The following is a 22,098-nucleotide window of genomic DNA, read 5'->3' on the forward strand; positions in this document are numbered from 1 at the left end:
TGGTAAACAAGAGCAGGCAGGAGCTAATAAAATTTCAAATTAGCCATGACTTTTCACGGTCCTTCAATTGTGCTGGCTGATTTAATGGTCAGCGTCCCTGCTCGCCGGGATTGAATAATGGAGCATTTCTGCAGAGTTATGGATGCGGCAGCTGAATCTGTCATGCGAACATCAATAGCAGAATGCAAATAACCCTCAGCTCGGGCTGTAATTATGTGTTTAAGCAATGTCTGACAGGGGCAGCCCGAGAATGTGTGATGGGGCCAGCCGACTGCGGGAGAAGACAGGTGCTTGGCTCAGCAGTTAGCTGGTGGACCTGGGAGCTGGGCTGAGGCACAAGGTGGGACCCAGGACCCAGCTGGACTGAGGGGAGCCCTTTCCACCACATCTCTGGGTGGATCTGGCTGGTGAGCACACCCAGGACAGTTGGCCCCCCACTTTGGGGAGCCATGTTCTAGGGTCAGGAAGAGAAACTACCTCTTGTGCTGTGCATATTTGCTCAGTCGAGTCCAACTCTTTGCGACCCCATGGACTGTAGCTCACCGGGCTCCTCTGTCCATGGGACAAGAATACTGGAATGGGCTGTTCCCTCCTCCAAGCGATCTTCCCAACCCAAGGATTGAACCCAGGTCTCCTGCATGGCAGGCGGATTATTTACCATCTGAGCCACCAGGGAAGCCCAGCTCTTATTAAGCACTTATGATGTATCAGGTACTCTGCCTGATTTGAGGACATATACTGTGTTTTTCACTTAAGTAAAAAACACCTAAGTAACACTCTTATAAGTCACAGTAAGAGATAGAAACTGAGGCCAGAGAGTTTGAGTAACCTGACCAAGGTCACACAGTAGTAAGTTTCAGAGCCAGGATGTGACCTCTGGAGCCCATACTCTGTACCACTGTGCTGCCTTCAAGGAGGGCACAGCAGACAGACCTTAGATACCATGCAGATGTTGGGAGAGAAAAACAAGGGATTTTTTGGTCCCAACTTATTAAGGAAAAAAACTGGGTTTCAGGGAAGTCGTGGAGCTTGCCTGAGGCCACAACGCCCTGAGACTAGTAAAGAGGCTTAAGGGTGCATATTGTGTGTGCAATAACCCTATGACCAGCCTCTATATTGTAGACCCACAGAGACAAGTAAGGGGTATATCAGTGTTGAAAAGACGGAAGTTCAGAGAGTATGAGCTCAGAGAGTTTAAGTATGGGAACTCATTCGAAGCTATTCTTCCAGGCAGTTCTAGGGCTTGCCTTTCAGTTTCTGAGCCTCGGGATCCTCCCACCATACCACACTGTCTAATGGAACTGAATGAAGATAACGGTTTTCTGCCTTTTATGGACTTGAGTCATATGTCATTTAACTCATTCCACTGTCACTCATTTATTTAACAGTCAGGTCTTAAACACCTGTGCTAAGTGCTGGGGCTACATCAGAGACAACCAGAGCAGGACCCATGCCCTCAAGGTGATGGGGAAGTTTGCCCAAAATCGCTGATAAGCAGGAGACACAGAATTTCAACCTATAAAAGAACACATGTGCTCAGACTGTTCTCTGCCTACGAAGCGCACAGGCTGCCTACAATACTGCTCTGGGCAGTGTTGGCTTCTCATCTATTTTAAGCTATTCTATTGGGTGCCCGTAAAAGCACTTTGGGATAATGAGACCAAAAATCTGTGGTCTAGTAGAATTTCTTTCTTTGCACTTCGAGAAGCTGGAAGCTACAGTATAATTTTCACTCCTAAAGAAATCCACCCATGTGGTAAAGAGAATTCTCTGCTAATGACAACTTGGTCAGTGACCTGAAACTATCCAGCAAACTCACAGAGCCCCTCTCACAGAAGGCAGAGGCAGCTCCCCACACGTTTGCCTCGCAGCTGGGAGAGAGGCTAGAACTTGGCCGCCTCTTCCTCACCCCCAAATCCCATCAGTCACCAGATCTTACCGTTTTTACCTCTTCGTTGTCTCTCCAAACCACTGTCTTCCCTCATCTCCACCGCTCCTCCTGTGGTCTCAGGAACCGTTATCACTCCCGCTGCATGGAGACCCCGCCTCCTGCAGCTCCTTCGTCCTTGATGCAGGAGATGTGCTTTCAGCAGCAATACAGTGACTTTCAAGTGAAGTCACCCTCTGCTTAACACGCTTCAGTAACCCCCATTGTCCAGAGGGTGAAATACAGGCTCCCTAACCTGGCCCGGGAAGCCCAGCTGTCTGCTCCTGTGCAACTCGCAGCCTGATCTTGTGCTATTCTCCTTACTTTCTGAGCCCAGCATCTGAAATTAGCAATCCAAATCCTCCAGTGTGTTCTCTCACCTCAGGGCCCCCACGCATAGAATTCCTTCTATCTCTCTGAAAAGAAAATAAATAACACATGTCACACTGCACACCGGCTTGTCCGTCTCTCCTGCTAGACTAGTGGGGTGGGACCTGGAGCCCCTGAATCTCCTTGGTGCCCAGCAGAGGCCTCAGCTTGTATCAGGCACTTTTATACCATCATTCAGTGAGTGGGAAGTAGAGAAGTGAACGAAGGTACTGTGGATTAAACGATGCAGATTGCATATAGCAATACGAACGTCCTGCTCTGTCACCCCTGCAGATGGCTTGGTGGACTGCATGGACCCCGACTGCTGCCTCCAGCCCCTCTGTCACGTCAACCCGCTGTGCCTGGGCTCCCCTGACCCTCTGGACATCATCCAGGAGACACAGGCCCCCGTGTCCCAGCAGAACTTGCATTCCTTCTATGACCGAATCAAGTTCCTCGTGGGCAGGGACAGCACGCACGTCATCCCCGGGGAGAACCCCTTTGACGGAGGGTGAGTCCAGCTCTGGCCGTGGCTTTCAGAAGGGGGAATGAGCCGCCTCCAGGGCTCCGTCTGTGTGGCCGGGAGCGGGAGGAGGCTGGGGGATTCACACTAGCCTTCACACTACACTGAAGGCTCTGGGTGGCCCATCAGGGGAGGCAGGGAAGTGGCCTCAGGTACCCACGTTTAGAAAACTGCTCTGCAAGGCATCTGGAATTTTTACAAGCAGAGTTGTGTTGTCCTCGTTGGGTGATGGATGGAGAGAGTGAGAAATCAAAGGTCCAAGAGGAAGCTTGGATCAATACCCACTTTGCAGTCCGCCCTCACTGATGCCACGGTCTCCAGATGAGCTGAAAGCTCTGACACTCTTCTCCCTCAGAGCTGATGCCAGGAGACTTTAGTAGGCTGGGGGGTGGGGCTGCACCTGCTGGCACCCAAGCCACATGCCCAGGCACTCTTTCACTAGTGTCCAGCAGTCTCGTCTACTGGACAGTTTGGTATCAGGGTCTGCATGCCGGAATTGCGGACTTGAGTGGGGCACAGTCCCTGCCCACTGGTCACTCACAGTCCACCAGGGAGACGAAAAGTCGTTCCAGCGTGATAGGCCAGAAATGTGCCCACAGGATACTCTGGAAGCATAGAGAAGGTGCTTCTGGATGGGGGAAGGTTGAGACTTAAGAACTGAGTCTTAAAGAAGACAAATAGCTCAGCCAGGGAGAGTTTTTCAGGGAAAGAGAGCAGCTTCTGCAAAGACCCAGGAGCAGGAAAGAGTACGTGCATGCATGCTCAGTCATGCCCAACTCTTTGCAACCCTATGGACTACAGCCTGCCAAGCTCCTCTGTCCATAGGATTCTCGAGGCAAGAATACTGGAGTGGGTTGCCATGCCTTCCTCCAGGGGATCTTCCCAACCCAGGAATCAAACCTGGGTCTCCTGCATTAGCAGGTGGATTCTCTACCACTGACCCACCAGGAAAGGATACAGGAACCACCTCGGGAGAGGTATCTAAGGAGGAGGAAATTATGATCATTTCTTTTGAATGTCTTCCAAGATAATGATGCTGGATACACACAGAACTTTCTCAAAACGTCAGCCCAGTTCAGCTCAGCAGTCACAGCTGTGCCTTCTGTGTTCACGCCTTCTGTGCCAGAGAGTTCCTGCCCTAAGGGAGCAGGGTAGGGGTAGCGATGAGGGACAGGAAGAATGAATGACATTCCCCCAGTTCTATTTAAAGAGGAAAATCAGCACAGCCGATCATCAGCTTCATCGTCAGCTGGGTCTGAGGAATGCCGGAGAGAGGACTCTCTCACTGAGATGGCTGGCAAGGGCAAGAAGGAGTCTCAGCCCAGTAGATCACCCAGAATGTCTGTTTGTAGTTCAAAAGCAAACCTGAAGCTCACACAGAGGTTAGGGCTGAGGATCTCGATTTAGGCACCGTCAACAAGCAAGTGGTAGATGAAACCGTGAACCCAAAGGTGTGTGATCCAGGAAAGTGTGGAAGCAAGGAGGAGCAGGGACCTAAGAAGGACTCCTGGGGAGTCACCTTGGGAAGTGGTATTACCATCCTCAGAGAGGAGCTGGGAATCCATGGAGGAGGCCCACGCCTGGGACATGATGGACCTGGAACTCCAAGGCCTAGAGTTTTCGCTGCCCCAGCCCTTCCACCCAAGAAGCGATTACAAGATGGGAAGAAACAAGTCAGGGGAGTGCTCTGAGCCCAATAATCTTGGCATAATACAAATATGTCAGAGCATTTGAACTTTAACTTTCTTAGAGATGAAGGTATGTGAGCGTCCCCTTCAGCTCACCCTGATAATATTGAGAATCTCAGAGGTTAAGTGATCTTCCCCAATTCATAGGTTAGTGAAATGGCAGAGCCAGGAGCAGAAACAGAGTGAGGAAAAACCTATTAATTTATCTTGGCCAGAAATTCTGCTTTTGTCTCCAGGTAGAAAGCTTTCTGCTCTTTTTATCCAATTGTGTGATTTTGTATGTATGCTTGTGGGCCTTCCCATGGCATGAATTCTTTTAATCACCTGGATATAGGAATATTACTCCTACCAAGGGGGATATTATTTAATTCTTGCCCAGCCTTTCTTTACTGGACTGTCATGGGATCTGATTAGGGCTCTGACTGGTTGGCTGCCGATGGCTCTTCTGATTAAGGGGTGTCCTCACCATGCCATCCTGATCGGTGCCAGCGGGGACCGCGTGCTCTGGTCCTTCACCAAGCTTGATGCTGACATTGTCACAGATCACGTGGCACCTACCCAGGAGTTTGGGTATCATTTCTAACAGTCTGACATGCCCTTAAGGAGCCTGTCCAGTGGGGAACTTGAGAAACCTATACTGGAAGAAATGGGCCACTCAGCAGAGAGGAGAGAGCATGGGCTTTGGAGCAAGGCCAGCTTGTGTCTTAGATTCGGGCTCTGCCCTGATGAATGCACTTGGCTTTGGGCAAGGGCTTAATATAGTGAATATGTAAATGTCTGCCAACCCTCTACACTGAGTCTGCCAGGACAGGACCACATCTTACTCACTTCCACACTTAGTAGTTGCTCAAGATAAATATGCATATATATTACCTCGAACAAGGAAAAAGATGGAAGGAAATAAGGGGAAAAGGAGGAGTGGGGAGGGATGGTGGGACGGAGGATAGTTGGACGCATTATCTGTTTTATTTAATTTTCTACTGAGGATTCAAGAGTCCAGAGAGGTTCAATTATCTGCTGAAATCACATTACCAGTTAGTAGCAGAAGCAGGAGTAGAAGTCAGCTCCCAAATCATTGTTTGTATATCTATCACCTTCAGTTAAATAGCAGAGGCTTTGAAAGCAGAGACCATTCATCTCTCCAAACCTGTATGACTTAGGGCAGGGCCTGGAATAGAGTCCTTGCTCTAAAACGAATGAATCATGGAAGCCTCCAGATGGTACTGTAAACATTCCTGTTACCTAACGTTTGCCTGAATCATCATGCCCAGCTCCTCACTCATCTAGATTCGCAGGAAACAACCCCTATGTTTCACTACTTTCACTGCTAAGTATCCCCAAACAGATTTTTATGTGAAACAAACCTAAGTGACTGGAAACCTACAAACACAAGGCATGCGTGTGCGCTAAGTCGCTTCAGTCGTGTCCAACTCTTGCGACCCCTTGGACTGTAGCCCGCCAGGCTGCTCTGTCCATGGGGTTCTCCAGGCAAGAAGACGAGTGGGCTGCCATGCCCTCCTCCAGAGGATCTTCCCAACCCAGGGACTGAACCTAGGTCTCCTGCACTGCAGATTTCTTTACTGGCTGAGCTCCCAGGGGAGCCACATGCTGCACCACAATTTGTACAGTCTGAACAGGAGCCCGTTTAACAGGTTCCAAGAAGCAGGCTGTCACCCAGTGACCTGACGGCATTTCTGAGCCTAGCAGGGAGCCCCAGTTGTTTCCTGCGAGGTATAGGCACTTTCCTCTGCAGATTCACTGCTGTGTAACCGACTCCGGGAGACCCAGGTATGAGGCCTGTGGGGACTATGGGAGGGAGAGGGATTCAGGGCCAGGTCAGAACTGACAGGAACACCATCCTGTGGGAGAAGCCGGCCAGCCAGTCCTCAGTACACAGGGCTGTCCCCTGAACGCCTTTCCTCAAGGCCTGCCCGCGGCGGGGATGAGGAGCCAGAGGGGCTGCAGGTGCAGAGATGACACCAGGAGTTACCGGGGGCTTCCCCGTGCCTCTGTGCAGTGCCCCAGCTGGGCCACAGGAGCAGGGGCCACCCGCGGGGACTGGCGGGAGGGCCCCGGCCAAGCAGAGCAGATGCTGAGCTGGGCTGGGCCGGTCTCCGTGGAGGGAAGCACAGAGCCCAACTCAGCACTGAAGCGGAAGCGCTGCCAGATGGATTGGGAGTGAGGAAGGCCCCCCCCGGGGCCCCCGTCTCGCTCATCTGTGTCCCCAGAGCCCAGCACAACGCCGGGCGCAGAGCAGGTGTTTCTTACAGGTTTTATGAGTAGAGTGGCTCAGACTGACACTCTGCCCCCACTGTGCTCAGCGCCGCATAGTGAGCAAGGTATCAATGACTTCAGCTGACCTCAAGCAGGTCTACAGTAGGAGGGCCCAGATCAGGCTGGGGAACCCCCTTCAGCAGATTAAGTGGCTTATACCATCTTTCCATCCAGGCCTGGATGCCTGGATCCCTTTAGCCTAGTGGATCGCCTGTCCCTCCCCTGGACTCATGAGAGAATAAAGTGCAGGGCGCCCTCTATGGAGACTCGAGTGGGAAGGAAGGAGCCACTCAGGTCTACAGGCAGAAGGATCCCCAGCTGGATTGTCAATACAAGAAGGGCGGACAGCAGTACCTGGGGATCAGACAGCTGGGAAGGGCAGGACAGCATGAGATAATTCCTCCTCTAAGAGCACTTGATGCAGCTCTTTCCCTGCGACACAACTTTGATTGTATCCCTTAGCTTGGGAAAGACTGGCTGGATCAAAAGGGCTGGACACAGGGCAGACAGTGCAATTCTGTAAATACCTGTGGATTGCCACTGCTGGACAGGCTAGCTGATTATGGGAAGGGGAAGAACCACGACCGAGCCACTTGACTAGCAGTTTAGAATATGTTTGGGGACCCTGGATTTGCGAGAGGAAGAGTGTCATGCCGTTAGGTCTCCTTGGGCTCCTCAAAACCCGATAGGTTATCAGCTCACTCAGGCAAGCGATTGGGTTCTATGGAAGTCAGCCGACGGAACACATTGAACCCAAAGAGAAAAGACTTCAGGAGTCCGGGGAGCTTTATGAAAGTAGGGATGGATGAGAGCATTCATCCCAAAGGAGCCAGAGGATCATATTATATAGAGAGGGTCAGATCCCATGGAGAGGAGAGAACGGGACAGAACAGGAGAGAGGGACAGAACTGCCAAGCTCTGTTTGGTAACTGTTAATCAACACCTATTCTGCACTAGGCCTGTGAGAAGATATGCCTCTGACCCCATTACACTGGGACTTCCAGAGTGTCCCATGCCTCGTTGGTCATTGAACCTCTAGTGCCAAGCAGAGGGGTTGTTGTTGTTGAGTTGCTCAGTTGTGTCCAACTCTGTGACCCCATGGACCGCAGCATGCCAGGCTTCCCTGTTCTTCACTGTCTCCTGGAGTTTGCTCAAGTCATGTCCATTGAATCAGTGATGCGTCCAACCATCTCATCCTCTGTCATCTCCTTCTCCTCCTGCCATCAGTCTTCCCCAGCATCAGATCTTTTCTAATGAGTTGGCTCTTCGTATCAGGTAGCCAAAGTATTTGAGCTTCAGCAGGGGTTAGTATAGACTAAACCACGTTGAATGGTAGATGAGTCAGGGAGTCAGCCAGCCAGCTACTGCTGAATGCCTGAACAGAGCAGAAAGTGTTTTGAAAGTTCAAAAGCAGGGGCATCCCTCCCAGTGCAAATCCAGGTCCCTGAACTCCACAGCACAGGGTCTGTATCTGGCTCACCTTTGTGTCTCTAGCAGGAGCAGAGGGCCTGGCTCAGAGCAGGCAGCAGTAACTGGTTTTGCAAGTGAATGAGCAAACAAACAAATGAACTAAAGAGTGAAGACTTCTGGCAGGAGATGGCCTGTGGCCTGAGACAAAGATTTCAGTGAAGAGGGTTGACCATTGAAACATTATTTATCCCATTTCAGGTCACAACAGCCCATTAGCACATCATGAAATCAATGTAGTCGGTCAAAACTATTTTTTAAAGAATAAAGAAGTAAATTTAAATGGAATGGGGAACAATGATGTAGAAAATATCAGTGGAGCACTCTGAAAGGATATGTATTTCGTGACACTTTGTGTGTGTGTGTGTGTGTGTGTGTGCGTGTGTGCGTGCATGCGTGTACTCTTGAATGAGCTATATTGCTTACTATGGGTTTCTGTTGAATGGAATTTTGAAATGCGTTCTAGACTGAGGAACCAGTATGACTTTGCGTGATCATCAGGGAACAGAGAGAATTTTAATATGGCTGGAGCATAATTGTAGTGATAGTATTTTCCAAGTCAGAAGTCAAGAGACATGCCTCAGTGTTTGAAATCAAAAGAGTGTTAAGAAATCCGGGGTGAATGACCTGCTGTGCTGGAGGCCATGGAGGAAAAGGAATAACAAGATTTTGAGGCAAAAAGAGTCGTTTGGGGCAGGAACTGAGAAAAATCCGCCCCTCTGCGGTTCACAAACCAGACCAGGGCCTTTCGCCTCAGGTAAAACTGCTACAAACAGAAGTAAAATAACCTTGATACCACATAAACCTTCAGAATTCCTCTCAGACCCTTTAAAAAGGCACAAAATTGCCACAAAGTTTAGAAGTAAGAGGTTAGAAGAGGAAAACATAATGGAAAGAAGGAAGGAAAGATCATGCATGCAATGTAATTTTTTGTCAGCCCTGGTGCAGATCTGAAGCCATATGCAAGTGTCAGTGACAGAGCTGATCCAGAAATGCATTTGCAGGCCACTCCTGCCCCCTCCCCTGCCCCAGGCCTCAGACGTCCCTCAGCTAGCCCTCAGAGAGTCTGAGCAGTAGAGATCATCTAATGGAGTTCAAATAAACACCAGCTTCCTGACAGCTGGCCTCTGAGCGAATTTATTATTGAATTATACTCCTGCCTTTTCAGAACAAGCTGAGCTGACAGGCTACCCCATCAGTTTAAAAGGGAGGGGGGTAGGGGGCAGGGAGAAAGACAATGATAAATTACCCTGATGGCAGATGGAAGAAGGTAAAGATCCTGCTTCCTCCAAAATGTCAGCCATTATATATTATTCATGTTGGGTTAAAAAAAAAAAAATCCCTCCCCACATTGAAATGAGTGTTTATGATGATAAAGCAACTAGGTGAATTTAATTCAGGATGCAGGCAGCAACTTCTCACATCATCCTGATAAGCAGCTAACAACTCTTCCTCTGCCACTTGATCATCCCTTTATTGATTTCAAAACCGAATTACGATCTGTTTGCTTTGTAGCCTGAGCGTTTTCCTAGCTGTCCGTCACAGGAAGCATTAGCCGATGAAGTTGCGCCAAAGCAGGAGCCACGCGGGGTTTAGGGGGAGAGGCTGTACGTTCAAGTCCTTGGGCAAGTGAGAGCAAGCCGCCGCGGGTGAGCGAGGCTCAGCGCCCTCATCTGGAACGCGGGGTTACTCATTCTCACCCTGCAGGTTGTGCGGAAGAGTAAATGAGAGAAAATTCCCAGGAAGTGCATAGCACACGTTCAGTCAGAGCACCGAATATTTACCAAGGATGTTCTATGTGTCAGGCGTTGTTTGAAATGCTTGCTGAGGTTCATGAGTGGAAACATCTTTACATCTCCCCAAAAATCATCTGACTGAGGAAATTCATCTTTTCCAGATAGGAAACTGAGGCACAGAGAAGGTGAGTAACCTGGCTCAGGACAGACAGCCTTTGAAGCCGAGGCAAGTGGCTCTGGAGCCCACATGCTGAGCCTTTGTCCTCCTCTGCTAGGTCTTGCATATTCCCACCTCCACATCTTCGGGCGGGAAATGTGTACAAGGTGGGGCTGCTGCAGCTCTCCAACCGCAGCTGGCCCTTCCTCTCTGCTCCCACGCAGCACGGTCAAAGGCTTCCGTGCAGCAGCTCTCCGTGCTCCTGAGTGTGGCCTCAGAGGCGGGGAGCGGGGCTTGGATTTGAGCCCCACGCCTTGCCAGCTGCGTGACCTCACTTTCCTCATCTGTCACATGAGGACAATAATTGGTACCTCGTGGGGATGTCTGAGGATTAAAGGAGGTATAAAACACTTACGTGTCAGAGCGGGTAAGCATTGGATGAGTGTTCATTGCCATTTTCACTGACAGCAAGCGTTAGCATAGATACAGCCGGGGTGAGCATTGGCAAGCACCTTTGTATTCATATAGGTTTCAGAGTCACTGTGAGAACTGGGAGGGGAATGACAATCTTGGCCTGAAACGCTGATGTGGTTATATAACTGATGCACGAGTCTGAGCGTTGCAGCAGGCGGAGGTGAAGGGATCCTTGAGATCAGCAGCCTTTGTGGTAGAAAAGGAACCTTTCAGGCCAGAGGAAACTCTTGGCTCAGCGAGGTAGTAGCGGAGACTGAGTCCTGGAGAACCGGAAGTCCTCGGTGAGCCTCTCAGGCAGTAACCCCTGTGTCTGTTAAGTCAGGGCTTGTGTGCGTGCTAAATCACTTGAGTCGTGTCCCACTCTTTGAGACCCCATGGACTATAGTCCTCCAGGCTCCTCTGTCCATGGGATTCTTCAGGCAAGAATACTGGAGTGGGTTGCCATGTCTTTCTCCAGGGGATCTTCCCAACCCAGGGACTGAACCCACATCTCTTAACATTTCCTACACTGACAGGCAGGTTCTTTACCAGGAACTGTCTGCATTTCCATCCAGGACTATAAGCTCCAAGCACAGAGAAGTTAAAATATTGGAGGGACATGTATCACATTACTCATATTGTCCTCCCTGGAGAATACAGGGTCAGGACTTGACAGATGTCTCTGCAGTGAATCTGGTCAGTTCTCCAGTGCAGTCCTGGAGGCGTGGAGAGCTGACTGTTAAGTGAACACCACAGTGTGGGGCTGCGATGAGGAGATGCTACGGGGTTGGTTCTGTGAGATTCTAGGAAAAGCCTGAATGAACTTTCTGGCCAACCCGACACCTGTGGGCAGTGTTCTCGCAGAGGAGGGAGCTTTGCCTGCCCACCTCCCCCTTCTCCTCCTCCTCCTCCCACCCCTTCAGGGTCCTGTGACTGCCCCCCGCGGGTCTATCCTGCATCATCTAGAACCAACCCCAAGCTGAGGAGACTGACTTGGAGCAAGCCTAGCTGCCCAGGCCCAAGTCCTCCTACTGTTCCTCTGCCTTTATGTGCCAGAAACCCAAGAGGTTTCTGTCTTGTCCCGGAATCCCAACCTCGTTTCCTACCCCTGAGTTTCTGACATAAGCAGCCTGGCAGCCCCGCTCAGCCCCCAATCCTCCCACCTCTGACGCCTTGAGTCTTGCTTCCCCTGGGCAGGCTCCCACCCCTGCCATGTCTGGGTCTGGAGCTCCTCCCTTGCTCTGTGTCAGAACCTGGGCCTTGTTCCCTGGTGCACGGGGCACTCACATCCAGCTGGCCCTGGGAGCCCCCTCACCACGGCCTGTGCCCTGTTGTTCTTCCGCCCCGCCCCTGGAAGGACCATTTCCCTGGAATGCCACCTGTGTGTGGTTCTGCTCCTCAGGTCCAGCTGAGCTGATTTCCGCAGCCCCTTCCCGTGTCTCTGCCCAGCCCCCATCCTACCCCAGGAAGTGGGTCTAATGTCCACTCCATCGCAGTCTCTCCTTTCAGGGTAAAGTAGCAAAGCCTCCCTTTTGTGGGGGAAGCAAGGCCTGTCCTGGAAGACAGGAAGACAGGGCACGCAGTCCTGAAACAGCCTTGTCCACTGAGACTCAAGGCAGAGCTGCCTCCAGGTTTTCCAGAAACACAAGCCATCTCCTGAGGAATCCTCTTAGAGGCAGGCTTCCAGCTGCATGGCACAGGGAACAGGCTCTCTGGACACGCTCTCACCTTCCCTGACCCCAGGGGCACATGGCGGGTGTCTCTGAGTCGTGTCCCCGTGCCCGACCAGCCCTGTCACCCAGCATCAGGACCCTTGCTCCTCGAAAGTGATCTCCACCGACATGTGTCTCTCCATCCTGCCCATCCTCTGCCACAACCAGGACTCACTTCTCTGGAAGTACAATGTCACAGTCGAGGGCTCTGTTCTGTGAACTTTGGTGGGCCAGCAGGAACTGTTCCAGAGGATTCCTGTGGAGGGCGACTCAGCCCAAAGTATCAGCTTTCAACAGCCAGGTTGCCCCAGGCTTGAATGACCAGATCTGTGGCCTGGGAGCGCATGCTCCCTGAGTGTCTGAAGTAGCTCTTCAACCACAGAAAGTTAGCAGATCACAGGACCATGTCTTCTGGGCTCTGCAGGAGGCAGGTCTAAAGGCCCAGAAGACACGCGTGGTTGCAGGGCCATCTTGTCATTGCATGCCCTCAGGTGGGCTCAGAACATCACAGCAGACCTGCCCATGCCCCAGCCTCAGTGCGTGATGAAGGGGGGGCTTCGCCCATCTCTAGGGATCGTGTCCCTCACCTGTAAATGAAGGGCTTGGACCCATTCACCCAAAGGACTCTTCTCATTCAGAGTTAAATTCCTACTCATCTGAAGAAGTCCTCTTTCCTCTCCCCAGACATACTCAGAGTCCAAGAGGGAAAGCTTGTTCGGTCATGAACTGGAGTTCTTCCCTGTAGCATTCAACCCACATACCCAGCAAGTGATCCGAGAGCCTCTGGTGGAGTCTAAACTGAGCCCAAGTCCGAGTGAAAGAACAGAGTCAGGGTACCTGGCACTGATGCTAACTGGCGTGTTTGTCTGTCGTACTAGAATGACCTGGCGGGCAGCTCCCTTTTTTTTTTTTTACCCCATGCTAGCCTTACTTCTAGATACAAGAATTGTTTATAAAGTCAAATTGTACTCATTTCAGAAGGTGAGTTCCTCATGCATAGAGATTTTGTCTCATTTGTTGTTAGTAACTTAACTGTTTAGAATACAGTGGGAAGTGAAACAGAAACTGCTGGCCCTGCCTCTCTGTGGTTTTCATAAGCAAGCAAGCAAATGGATAACTATCTTCCCATCACCCAGAACCGTGTATAGCACAAAGTAGGTGCTCAATTAAATTTCCAGTAACTGAACCCTATTCTCATTTACCTGGCCTTTGTCCGTTTCTCTTCCCCCAACCCATACATTGGAGAAGGAAATGGCAGCCCACTCCAGTATTCTTGCCTGGGAAATCCCATGGACAGAGGAGCCTGCACAGCTCCAATCCATGGGGTCGCAAAAGAGTCAAACATGACTTGGCAACTAAACAACAAGAAACAACCCACATATATATTTTTCAATTTGGGATATGTGAAATAGCTATATTCATATTTCTCATAGATTTGTATTTCTCATATTTTTATATTATTCATATATCATTTTTTTTCTTTCATTTATGTGATCTCCATTTATCTTTTTACTTAACTTTTAATGAATGCATACTAATAGACCTACTCCTGCACTAAGCACGGAGTTATAGAGATGAAAAGGACATAGTTCTTCCCCACAAAGTACTCATAGTCTGGAGAAGATAAGGTGTTTGAACAGATGAATACACTTCAGTGGGATAAGTACATTGTGCTTTCTTCACGAAAGGAGGGAGTGGCTTCTTTGTCCTGGAAAGTCAAGAATAGCTTTATTGAGAGGCGGCCTCAAAGGACAGTTTAGCAGGAAAGTGGAGAAGAGTCATTTGAGGCAAGAGAACCAACGTAGACAAAGTCAAGGAGGCAAGGAAGTGCTTGCCAAGACAAAGGTATGAGAAGTAATTTAACACGGCAGCGGCACTGGCTGTGCTAAAGAGTGTGCTGCTGCTGCTAAGTCGTTTCAGTCGTGTCTGACCCTGTGCGACCCCATAGGCGGCAGCCCACCAGGCTCCGCTGTCCCTGGGATTCTCCAGGCAAGAACACTGGAGTGGGCTGCCATTGCCTTCTCCAGTGCATGAAAGTGAAAAGTGAAAGTGACGTCGCTCAGTGTTAAAGAGTGTGGATTTTATCAAATCCAGTTCTATTGGTTTGGGCCTAAGTTTATTGAAAGACATACATAGTAAACCTAGGAAGAGCACTGAAATAAGTTATAAAGAATGAAACACAGCTAGAAGTTAGCTGTTTAAAACAATCTATGTATTTTCAACTGCACTGCGTCTTCATTGCTGCACACAGGCTTTCTCTGGTTGCAGTGAGCGGGGGCTGCTCTTTGCTGCCGTTGAGGGCTTCTCATCGCAGCGGCTTCTTGTTGAGGAGCACAGGACCTAGGCTCATGGGCTTCAGTAGTTGTGCTGCACGGGCTTAGTGGCCCGGCAGCAAGTGGGATCTTGCCAGACCAGGGATTGAACCCATGTCCACTGCATTGGCAGGCGGGTTCTTAACTGCTGGACCACCAGGAAAGACCCACAGTTATTGCATATAGTAATATACAGCATACTAGAGCTTATTTCATACAAACAAAGCAAAGACACACACCATTGTAACTCTAGGGCTGTACCATGGTCCCAGGGTGGACCCAATGTGGTCCATGAAGTACAGAAGAAAATATTACAACATCTGTCCACATTTACTTATCTTTAGAAATAAGAATAAATGTTTCCTTGGATGGAACACTCGGTTTTCTCTGATTGGCTTGGTCCCAGTGTTAGCTGGTTATGTCTGAACCAGCACACAAGGTTTTCTGAGGCAGGTGAGGATCTACTCTTCACAGAGCTTTACTGGTTTATTCTTATAAATAATAGAGCTTTACCATATAGTCAAAGCTATGGTTATTCCAGTTGTCATGTGTGGATGTGACAGTTGGACCATAAAGAAGGTTGACTGCCAAAGAATTGATGCTTCTGAACTGTGGTGTTGGAGAAGACTCTTGAGAGTCCCTTGGACTGTAAAGAGATCAAACCAATGAATTCTAAAGGAAATAAACCTGAATACTTATTGGAAGGATTGATGCTGAAGCTCCAATACTTTGGCCACCTGATGCGAAGAGCTGACTCATCAGAAAATTCCCTGATGCTGGGAAAGATTGAGGGCAGGAGAAGAAGGGGACAACAGAGGATGAGATGGTTGGATGGCATCACTGACTCAATGGACATGAGTTTGAGCAAGCTCTGAGAGATGGTGAAGGACAGGGAAGCCTGGTGTGCTGCAGTCCATGGGGTCACAAAGATTTGGACACTATTGAGCAACCAAACAACAACAACAAAATTATACCATGATTGTGTTGTATATGTGTGAGGTGTGTGTGTGTAAAACCAAACTTACATAAAAAATAGGGTCCAGTGACATAAAAGAATTTCTCAAAGTAAGATGCTAAGTGCAAATATTAAGTTGGTGCAGAGTAATTGCTGGTTTTGCATTGTTGAACTTTGCCATTTGATATTGGAATACATTCTTAAATGTGGTTATGTTATACATCATTTTAATGTACATTTCTTAGCTTTATGTTTTTTGCTAATGAATTATTACTCGCTGTTTATTTTATATGTATTTTAGACTATAGAAATGATGTTAGACAAAAGGCAAATTCAAGCAGTTTTCTTATTTGAGTTCAAAATGGGTCATCAGGCAGCAGAGACAACCCCCAACATCAGCAACACATTTGGCCCAGGAACTGCTAATGAACTTACAGTGCAGTGGTGGTTCAAGAAGTTTTACAAAGGAGACAAGAGCCTTGAAGATGAGGAGCATAGTAGCCGGCCATCAGGAGCTGACCGTGACCAACTGAGAGCAATGACCGAGGCTGATCCTCTTACACCTCTGTGAGAAGTTGTCCAGGATCTCAACATCAACCATTCTATAGTCATGCAGCATTCGAAGCAAACTGGAAAGGCGAAAAAGCTCAATGAGTGCCTCATAAGCTGACCACAAATCAGAAAAATTGTCTTGAAGTGTCCTCTTATTCTACTCGACAGCAGACCATTTCTTGATCAGATTGTGACATGCAATGAAAAGTAGATTTTATATGATAACCAGTGATGATCAACGGTTCATCAAGTGGTCGGACCAAGAAGAAGCTCCAAAGCACTTGCCAAAGCCAAAGTTGTACCAGAAAACGGGTCATAGTCACTTTTTGGTGGTCTGCTGCTGGTCTGATACACTACAGCTTTCTGAACCCTGGTGAAACCATTACATCTGAGAAGCATGCTCAGCAAATTGATGAGATACACCAAAAACTGCAATTCCTGCAGCCAGCGTTGGTCAAAAGAATGGGCCCAGTTCTTCTCCACAACAATGCCCAGCTGCATGTCATACAACCAATGCTTCAAATGGTGAATGAATTGGGCTACAAAGTTTTGCCTCATAGCCCATATTCAGGTGACCTCTCACCAACTGACTACCACTTATTCAAGCATCTCAACAACTTTTTTCACAGAAAATGCTTCCACAACCAGCAGGATGTAGAAAATCATTTCCAAGAGTTCATCAAATCCCGAAGCACAGATTTTTATGCTACAGAAATAAGCAAACTTATTTCTCGTTGGCAAAAATGTATTGATTGTAATGGTTCCTATTTTGATGAATAAAGATGTGTTTGAGCCTAGTGCTTCGGCTTCCCAGGTAAAGAGTCTGCCTGCAATGTGGGAGACCCGGGTTCAATCCCTGGGTCAGGAAGATTCCCCTAAAGAAGGAAATGGCAACCCACTCCCATATTCTTGCCTGGAGAATCCCCATGGACAGAGGAGCCTAGTGGGATACAGTTCATGGGGTTGCAAAGAGTCAGACACAACTGAGTGACTTCATTTTCACTTTCACTTTCGAACCTAGTTATCATGGTTGAAAATTCACAATCCAAAACCACTATTACTCTTGCACCAACCTAATACCAGCTGACAGTCAAATGGCAGAGCCGATATTTCTATTCCTGGTACAAAGTCTGCCTCAACTCCACTACGAAGGATCATTAAAAACAGGAATGATCATTCTCATTAAATCTAACAAAAAGGGAAGCAGAAGACTCAAAATCATCAAAACTATTGAAATATTCATTTTTGTGCATTAAACCTTGCACCAAGCATACATTATGCTTTCCAGTATTAGCTGATGATGGTAGCACGTGTGTACAACTTATTAATAAATATAGATATATCCATGGAGCCTGCACAAAATGTTTACAGAAAAGGTGTGTGATCAAAAAGGGCTTTCAGAGCCCTGCTCTGATAATGTGAACTCTGATTTTTTAGGCAGCTAAAACAAATTGAGATCCTCAGTTGTTTAGTTGCATATCTGTGTCAGGTGGTAAGTAGCCTAAGAGGTGAAGTAACTTTCCTGAGTCCTCATGGATAGTAAATGAAATATTTTCTTTAATGTACTTTTTATTTTTTGGCTGTACCACATGATATGTGGAATCTTGGTTCCCCAACCAGGGATTGAACCCACACACCCTGCATTGGAAGCACAGAGTGCTAACTACTGGGCCACCAGAGAAATCGCATAAATGAAGTCTTGAATTTGAATCCTGGCTCTTCAGCCACTCTTGTGAGAATGGGCCAGTCCATCCCCTGCCTAGACCTTATTTCCGCACTTCTGCAATGAGGAGTGCAAAGGAGATGATCAGGATGGTGTCTTCTCGCATTTCACGACTAAGGTAGAAGACATCAGGCCGGAAAGGTCAGAAGAGAAAACTGCAGAGCAGCCCACGTGGCCAGGCTGGAGAGAAGCCTCAGAGGCTACCAGGTGGACAGGGTCAGGCTTTGACTGGGAACCCCCTTGATGGAGGTCATGTGACAGGCTGTGAGGTGGGGCTTCTCATTTGGGCCCACAGAAGGTTCTTACAGGACTTCCCTGGTGGCCCAGACAGTAAAGAATCCACCTGCAATGCAGGAGATTCAGATTCAATTCTCGGGTTGGGAAGATCTCCTGGAGGGGAGGGCATGGCAATCTGGTCCAGTATTCTTGTCTGGAGAATCCCCACAGACAGAGGAGCCTTCAGTCCATGGGGTCGCAAAAGAGTCAGACGTGACTGAACAACTAACACACTTTTTTTTTCAAGGTTCTTACAAGAAGGTAGATGAAGTGTAGTAGGTGCTGGAGAGATCCCCAGTCAGGCAGCATGAGTTAGGAGAAACCAGTTTAAAGGGTTGATACAAGTCAAGCATATAAATCTGTTTAAAGTAGGTAATGCAGAGAGGAGTGATCTGCATAACCAGCAGTGGCAGACGGCAGCAAGCACTCCTCAGAAGAGAAAAGGCCAGAGTTGTCTTTGCACCTTGATAGATCCCAAAGGATGATTCCACTTTCCTGAATACCAACTTCATTAGCTGTTTCCATTTAATAACAGCAACAACAACCAAAAAATTCAAGCTGCAGTTTTTCCTTGCTTTTATCTGTCTTCCTGTATAATACACACTGAATAAGAAATCTAACTGAATTTCCAGCATTCTTTTTTTTTTTAATTTTGCAAAATTTTAAGCGTACAGAAGAGTAGTAGGGCTGCAGGCAGAAGTGGGCAGATCCTCTCAGGGAGGGACCCAAGGCTTGGGATGCAGCTAGCTTGTGACCACCTTGGAAGCCCAGCTTCAGCTGCCCTCTGTGCCCTAGCCATATCACTGTCAAGGTCACATAGCTCAGAGTTCTTTGGTATCTCCCTCACCTTCAGTTACAGAAACACATCAGTTCTTTATTCATTCAGTAAATAATTTATCAAGAACTTACTCTGCTCCATGCATTCAAATTCCAGGGCAAACCCCTGTGTTGGCAGAGGCTTTCTTTTGCCCACTCAGAAATGAGCATCACCCATGCTTGGTGCTGGCAGTCCAACAGTGAGGGCGCTATGGTCCCTGTATTCAAGGAGCTCATGATCTGCTGGGAGATCACAAGGTTGCCCGATAGCCTGACAATACTCAGAGTCTTTGCAGAGACAGCCGGGGGTGTGAGTGCTGGGGAACCACTCCAGGTGGGGTCTGAGGATGAGCAGGTGGTTTTCAGATGAAGAGAATGGGTGGAAGGTTCCATGTAGGGGGAAAATTTTAGAAATAAGTGTAATTGTATGAGCTCCATTAGGATTCTGAAGCCATGTGTAGTAGGGCTGCTTGAGCTGGATTGAGTAGCACCAGATTAAAGCCATCATACATGCCACTTTACATCCGGCTGGGAAAAACTTCAGCCTGCATGAACAGATGGGAGAATGGAGGTCCAGAGAGATCAGGTGCACTGTGGGGTCATGCTAGAGTCAGAGCTGAGATCTGACCCCCTGCCCAGGGCTCTTTCACTACAGCCCTCCACTTCTCCCCGATGGGCAGCTCGGATGAGTCTTGTATTTGCTTGGTTCTTTTTCACAATGGTGTTGTCTCTCCAACACGTCCCTCTCATGATCCAAACCTGGCGACTGTCCCCGGGAAGCAGTCAGGCAGATCTTCCCCATCGCTGGCATCAGCCAGGGCACCTCAATTGGGCCCAGAGTGTATGGTTGGGCCAATGCCAGAGTGTTTGACACCCCCCCCCACCCTTGGCCTGGCACGAGCACTCCTTCCTGGCAGAGTTCACCCAGCCTAATTGCTTGTTTTGTATCCCAGCTGCCTGACATATGCCAAACCCATGTGTTGACTCACTGGTGTCAGACAACTATACTCAGACGTTTCAAATTGGCCTTGGTGAGCTCCAGCCAGCAACTGGGGACTATAATCCATGTATTTCTATAACCCCAGCACCTAACACAGTGCCTAGCTTTGAGTAGATGCCTTGTGTTCTAAATTATGTCAATTTCAGTGAGTGCAGGTGAATAACACAGTAGTAAGAAGAACGACCTGGAAGTACTAGGAGACCTAGCTTTGAGCCCATTGAGCTCTTTGTTGTATGACCTTGAGCAAGTTTGCTCTCTCTGAACTTCAATTACTTGACCATTTCTCACCTAATAAGCACTCAAGGAGAATATCGCATGCTTACCCAGCCCTCGGAGATGGAAGCACATGGGATAGCTGTGCAAATGTGAATAGTATCACTGGATGACAGCCACATCGTGGAGACATACTTGGAAGGTTTAGAGCAGCCTAGCAGAGGGGTGATTAATTGTGCCAGTAAGAGTTGGCAACAGCCTCACTGAAGTGATGACAGCTTAGATGGGACTCCACGAATGAGTGGAAAATAACCCCGTTATGCCAAGACAGTGACCACAGAACAGCAAAACACGTCAGCTCTAGGACTGATGGAAAGAGGACCATATAAGCCAGCCAAGAAGCCAAGTTGTTGGCAGTGATTTTCACCCTGCATTAGTGATTTCTTGCCAAGGCGATCTTCCATTACGGAATTTCACAGTCAGAGCAGCACCTATTTCTGAGATGCACTGATCCTTAGTATGAGGGTCCGTCTTCCAGTGGTGGACGAAGCTGGCTCACACCAGTTCACAGGGACTGTTTATTAAGTGTTCAGAAATTCTGCAAGCTAGTTCTTAAGCACAATAATTATTTTAAAAACTACATAACATCACAAATTATATTAAAAGTCAAGGTAATAAATAATCAAAACTTACCACTTCCTAGTTATTTCACTGTTTCATCATCATCTTTGTTCTAGAGTTTATTTAGGTCTCTTGTGTCTCTGTGATGGAAATACTGCTATCTCATGGTGTCCTGTTGGCCATCTCTTCCCAACTCTGGATGTGGTGGCATCTCATTGGTAGTATGGAATCGGCTATGGTGGAAGTCTTTACACCACAGAAATAGGCAAATGCCGCAAGTTAAAGTCACTTTTCTTTGGAAAGCCAGTTGTTAAACATTCGCCACTGACCCACTGGTGGTATCCGATAAATACCTGGATGAAGAAAGAAAGCGTTTGGGAGCCCAACACCCACGTCTCTTCAGATCTCCCTAGACAAAAACACGTGGCAGGAGATACATTTCGAAGAACCATCCATGGAGCAGACTCCCCCAGCCTCCGTTATTCCATGGAAGACTTTATGTTGAGCTGGGCTTTTCTTGACAACTGAAAGTCATGGTCAAATGGAAGGAGGATGGAAGTGTTTTTCTCCAGGACTCAATTTCTGAGCCAAATGCCTGTTTTGGCAGGAGGCCTCTGTGGCCCACTGGGGTACAGGGAGTCAGCTTAATCTTCTCCAGAATCCAAGGCAATCCACAGGAGCCCAGGCTAAAATTACATCTGCTCGGGCTTGCCGAGGTGGAGGTGACGTGATGGCCAAATGGTGCTGATTTAATGTTGCCCAATTATCAGGAAATCCCTGAAGGGAGATAAATCAGAGGCGGCCAGCCTGCCTGAGGATGAGGGGCAGCAGCCAGGGCAGCCCCCCAAAGGAAACCATCCCCAGAGGGCTGGTTATTGTCCAGACAGACTCAGAAGGCACATATGTCGGGGACGCTGGAGAGGAGCCAGCACCAGGAGATGCGATCTGTTAGTAATTCTCTAGAAGGACAGAGTTCCAGCAAATAAGAAATCCAATTTTCCTCCATTAGAGAAAGCATCTCTCAGTACTGGCTGAATACAATTGAAGGAATAAATCTTTCCCATTAGCAGAGAGATAATTTTAGCTAAATATATTGGGAGACCTTCAGAACAGGACAGAGAGTCTTTGCCTGAGCCTCACCTGTTTAACTTGCTTGCCATGTAATTGCATTTAGACCAACGGCCTCGGAAGGAAACCACTGACTGAATTAACATTAACCAGATTGTGTGAGGTGGGTGGGGGGGGGAGGGGAGTGGGCTGGGTGGGGGTGAGGCGCTCAGTGCATTTTGGGTAATCATCCCTGCCTTCAGAAAGGACAAGCTCA

At 48.4% G+C, this 22,098-nt stretch overlaps 1 protein-coding gene across 11 annotated transcripts in view; it reads left to right on the forward strand.

Moving 5' to 3' along the window:
• Nucleotides 1-22,098, forward strand: part of TENM4 (teneurin transmembrane protein 4) — an 861,213-nt gene that overhangs the window by 756,733 nt on the left and 82,382 nt on the right. For all 11 annotated transcript variants that reach the window (XM_070457221.1, XM_070457226.1, XM_070457220.1 and 8 more), the window contains one exon: nt 2,591-2,807. In XM_070457221.1, coding sequence (XP_070313322.1) covers nt 2,591-2,807 — 217 coding nt within the window. The remainder of the gene's footprint in view (nt 1-2,590; nt 2,808-22,098) is intronic.

This window comes from Odocoileus virginianus, chromosome 28, assembly GCF_023699985.2.
Source record: "Odocoileus virginianus isolate 20LAN1187 ecotype Illinois chromosome 28, Ovbor_1.2, whole genome shotgun sequence".
Taxonomy (NCBI): domain Eukaryota; kingdom Metazoa; phylum Chordata; class Mammalia; order Artiodactyla; family Cervidae; genus Odocoileus; species Odocoileus virginianus.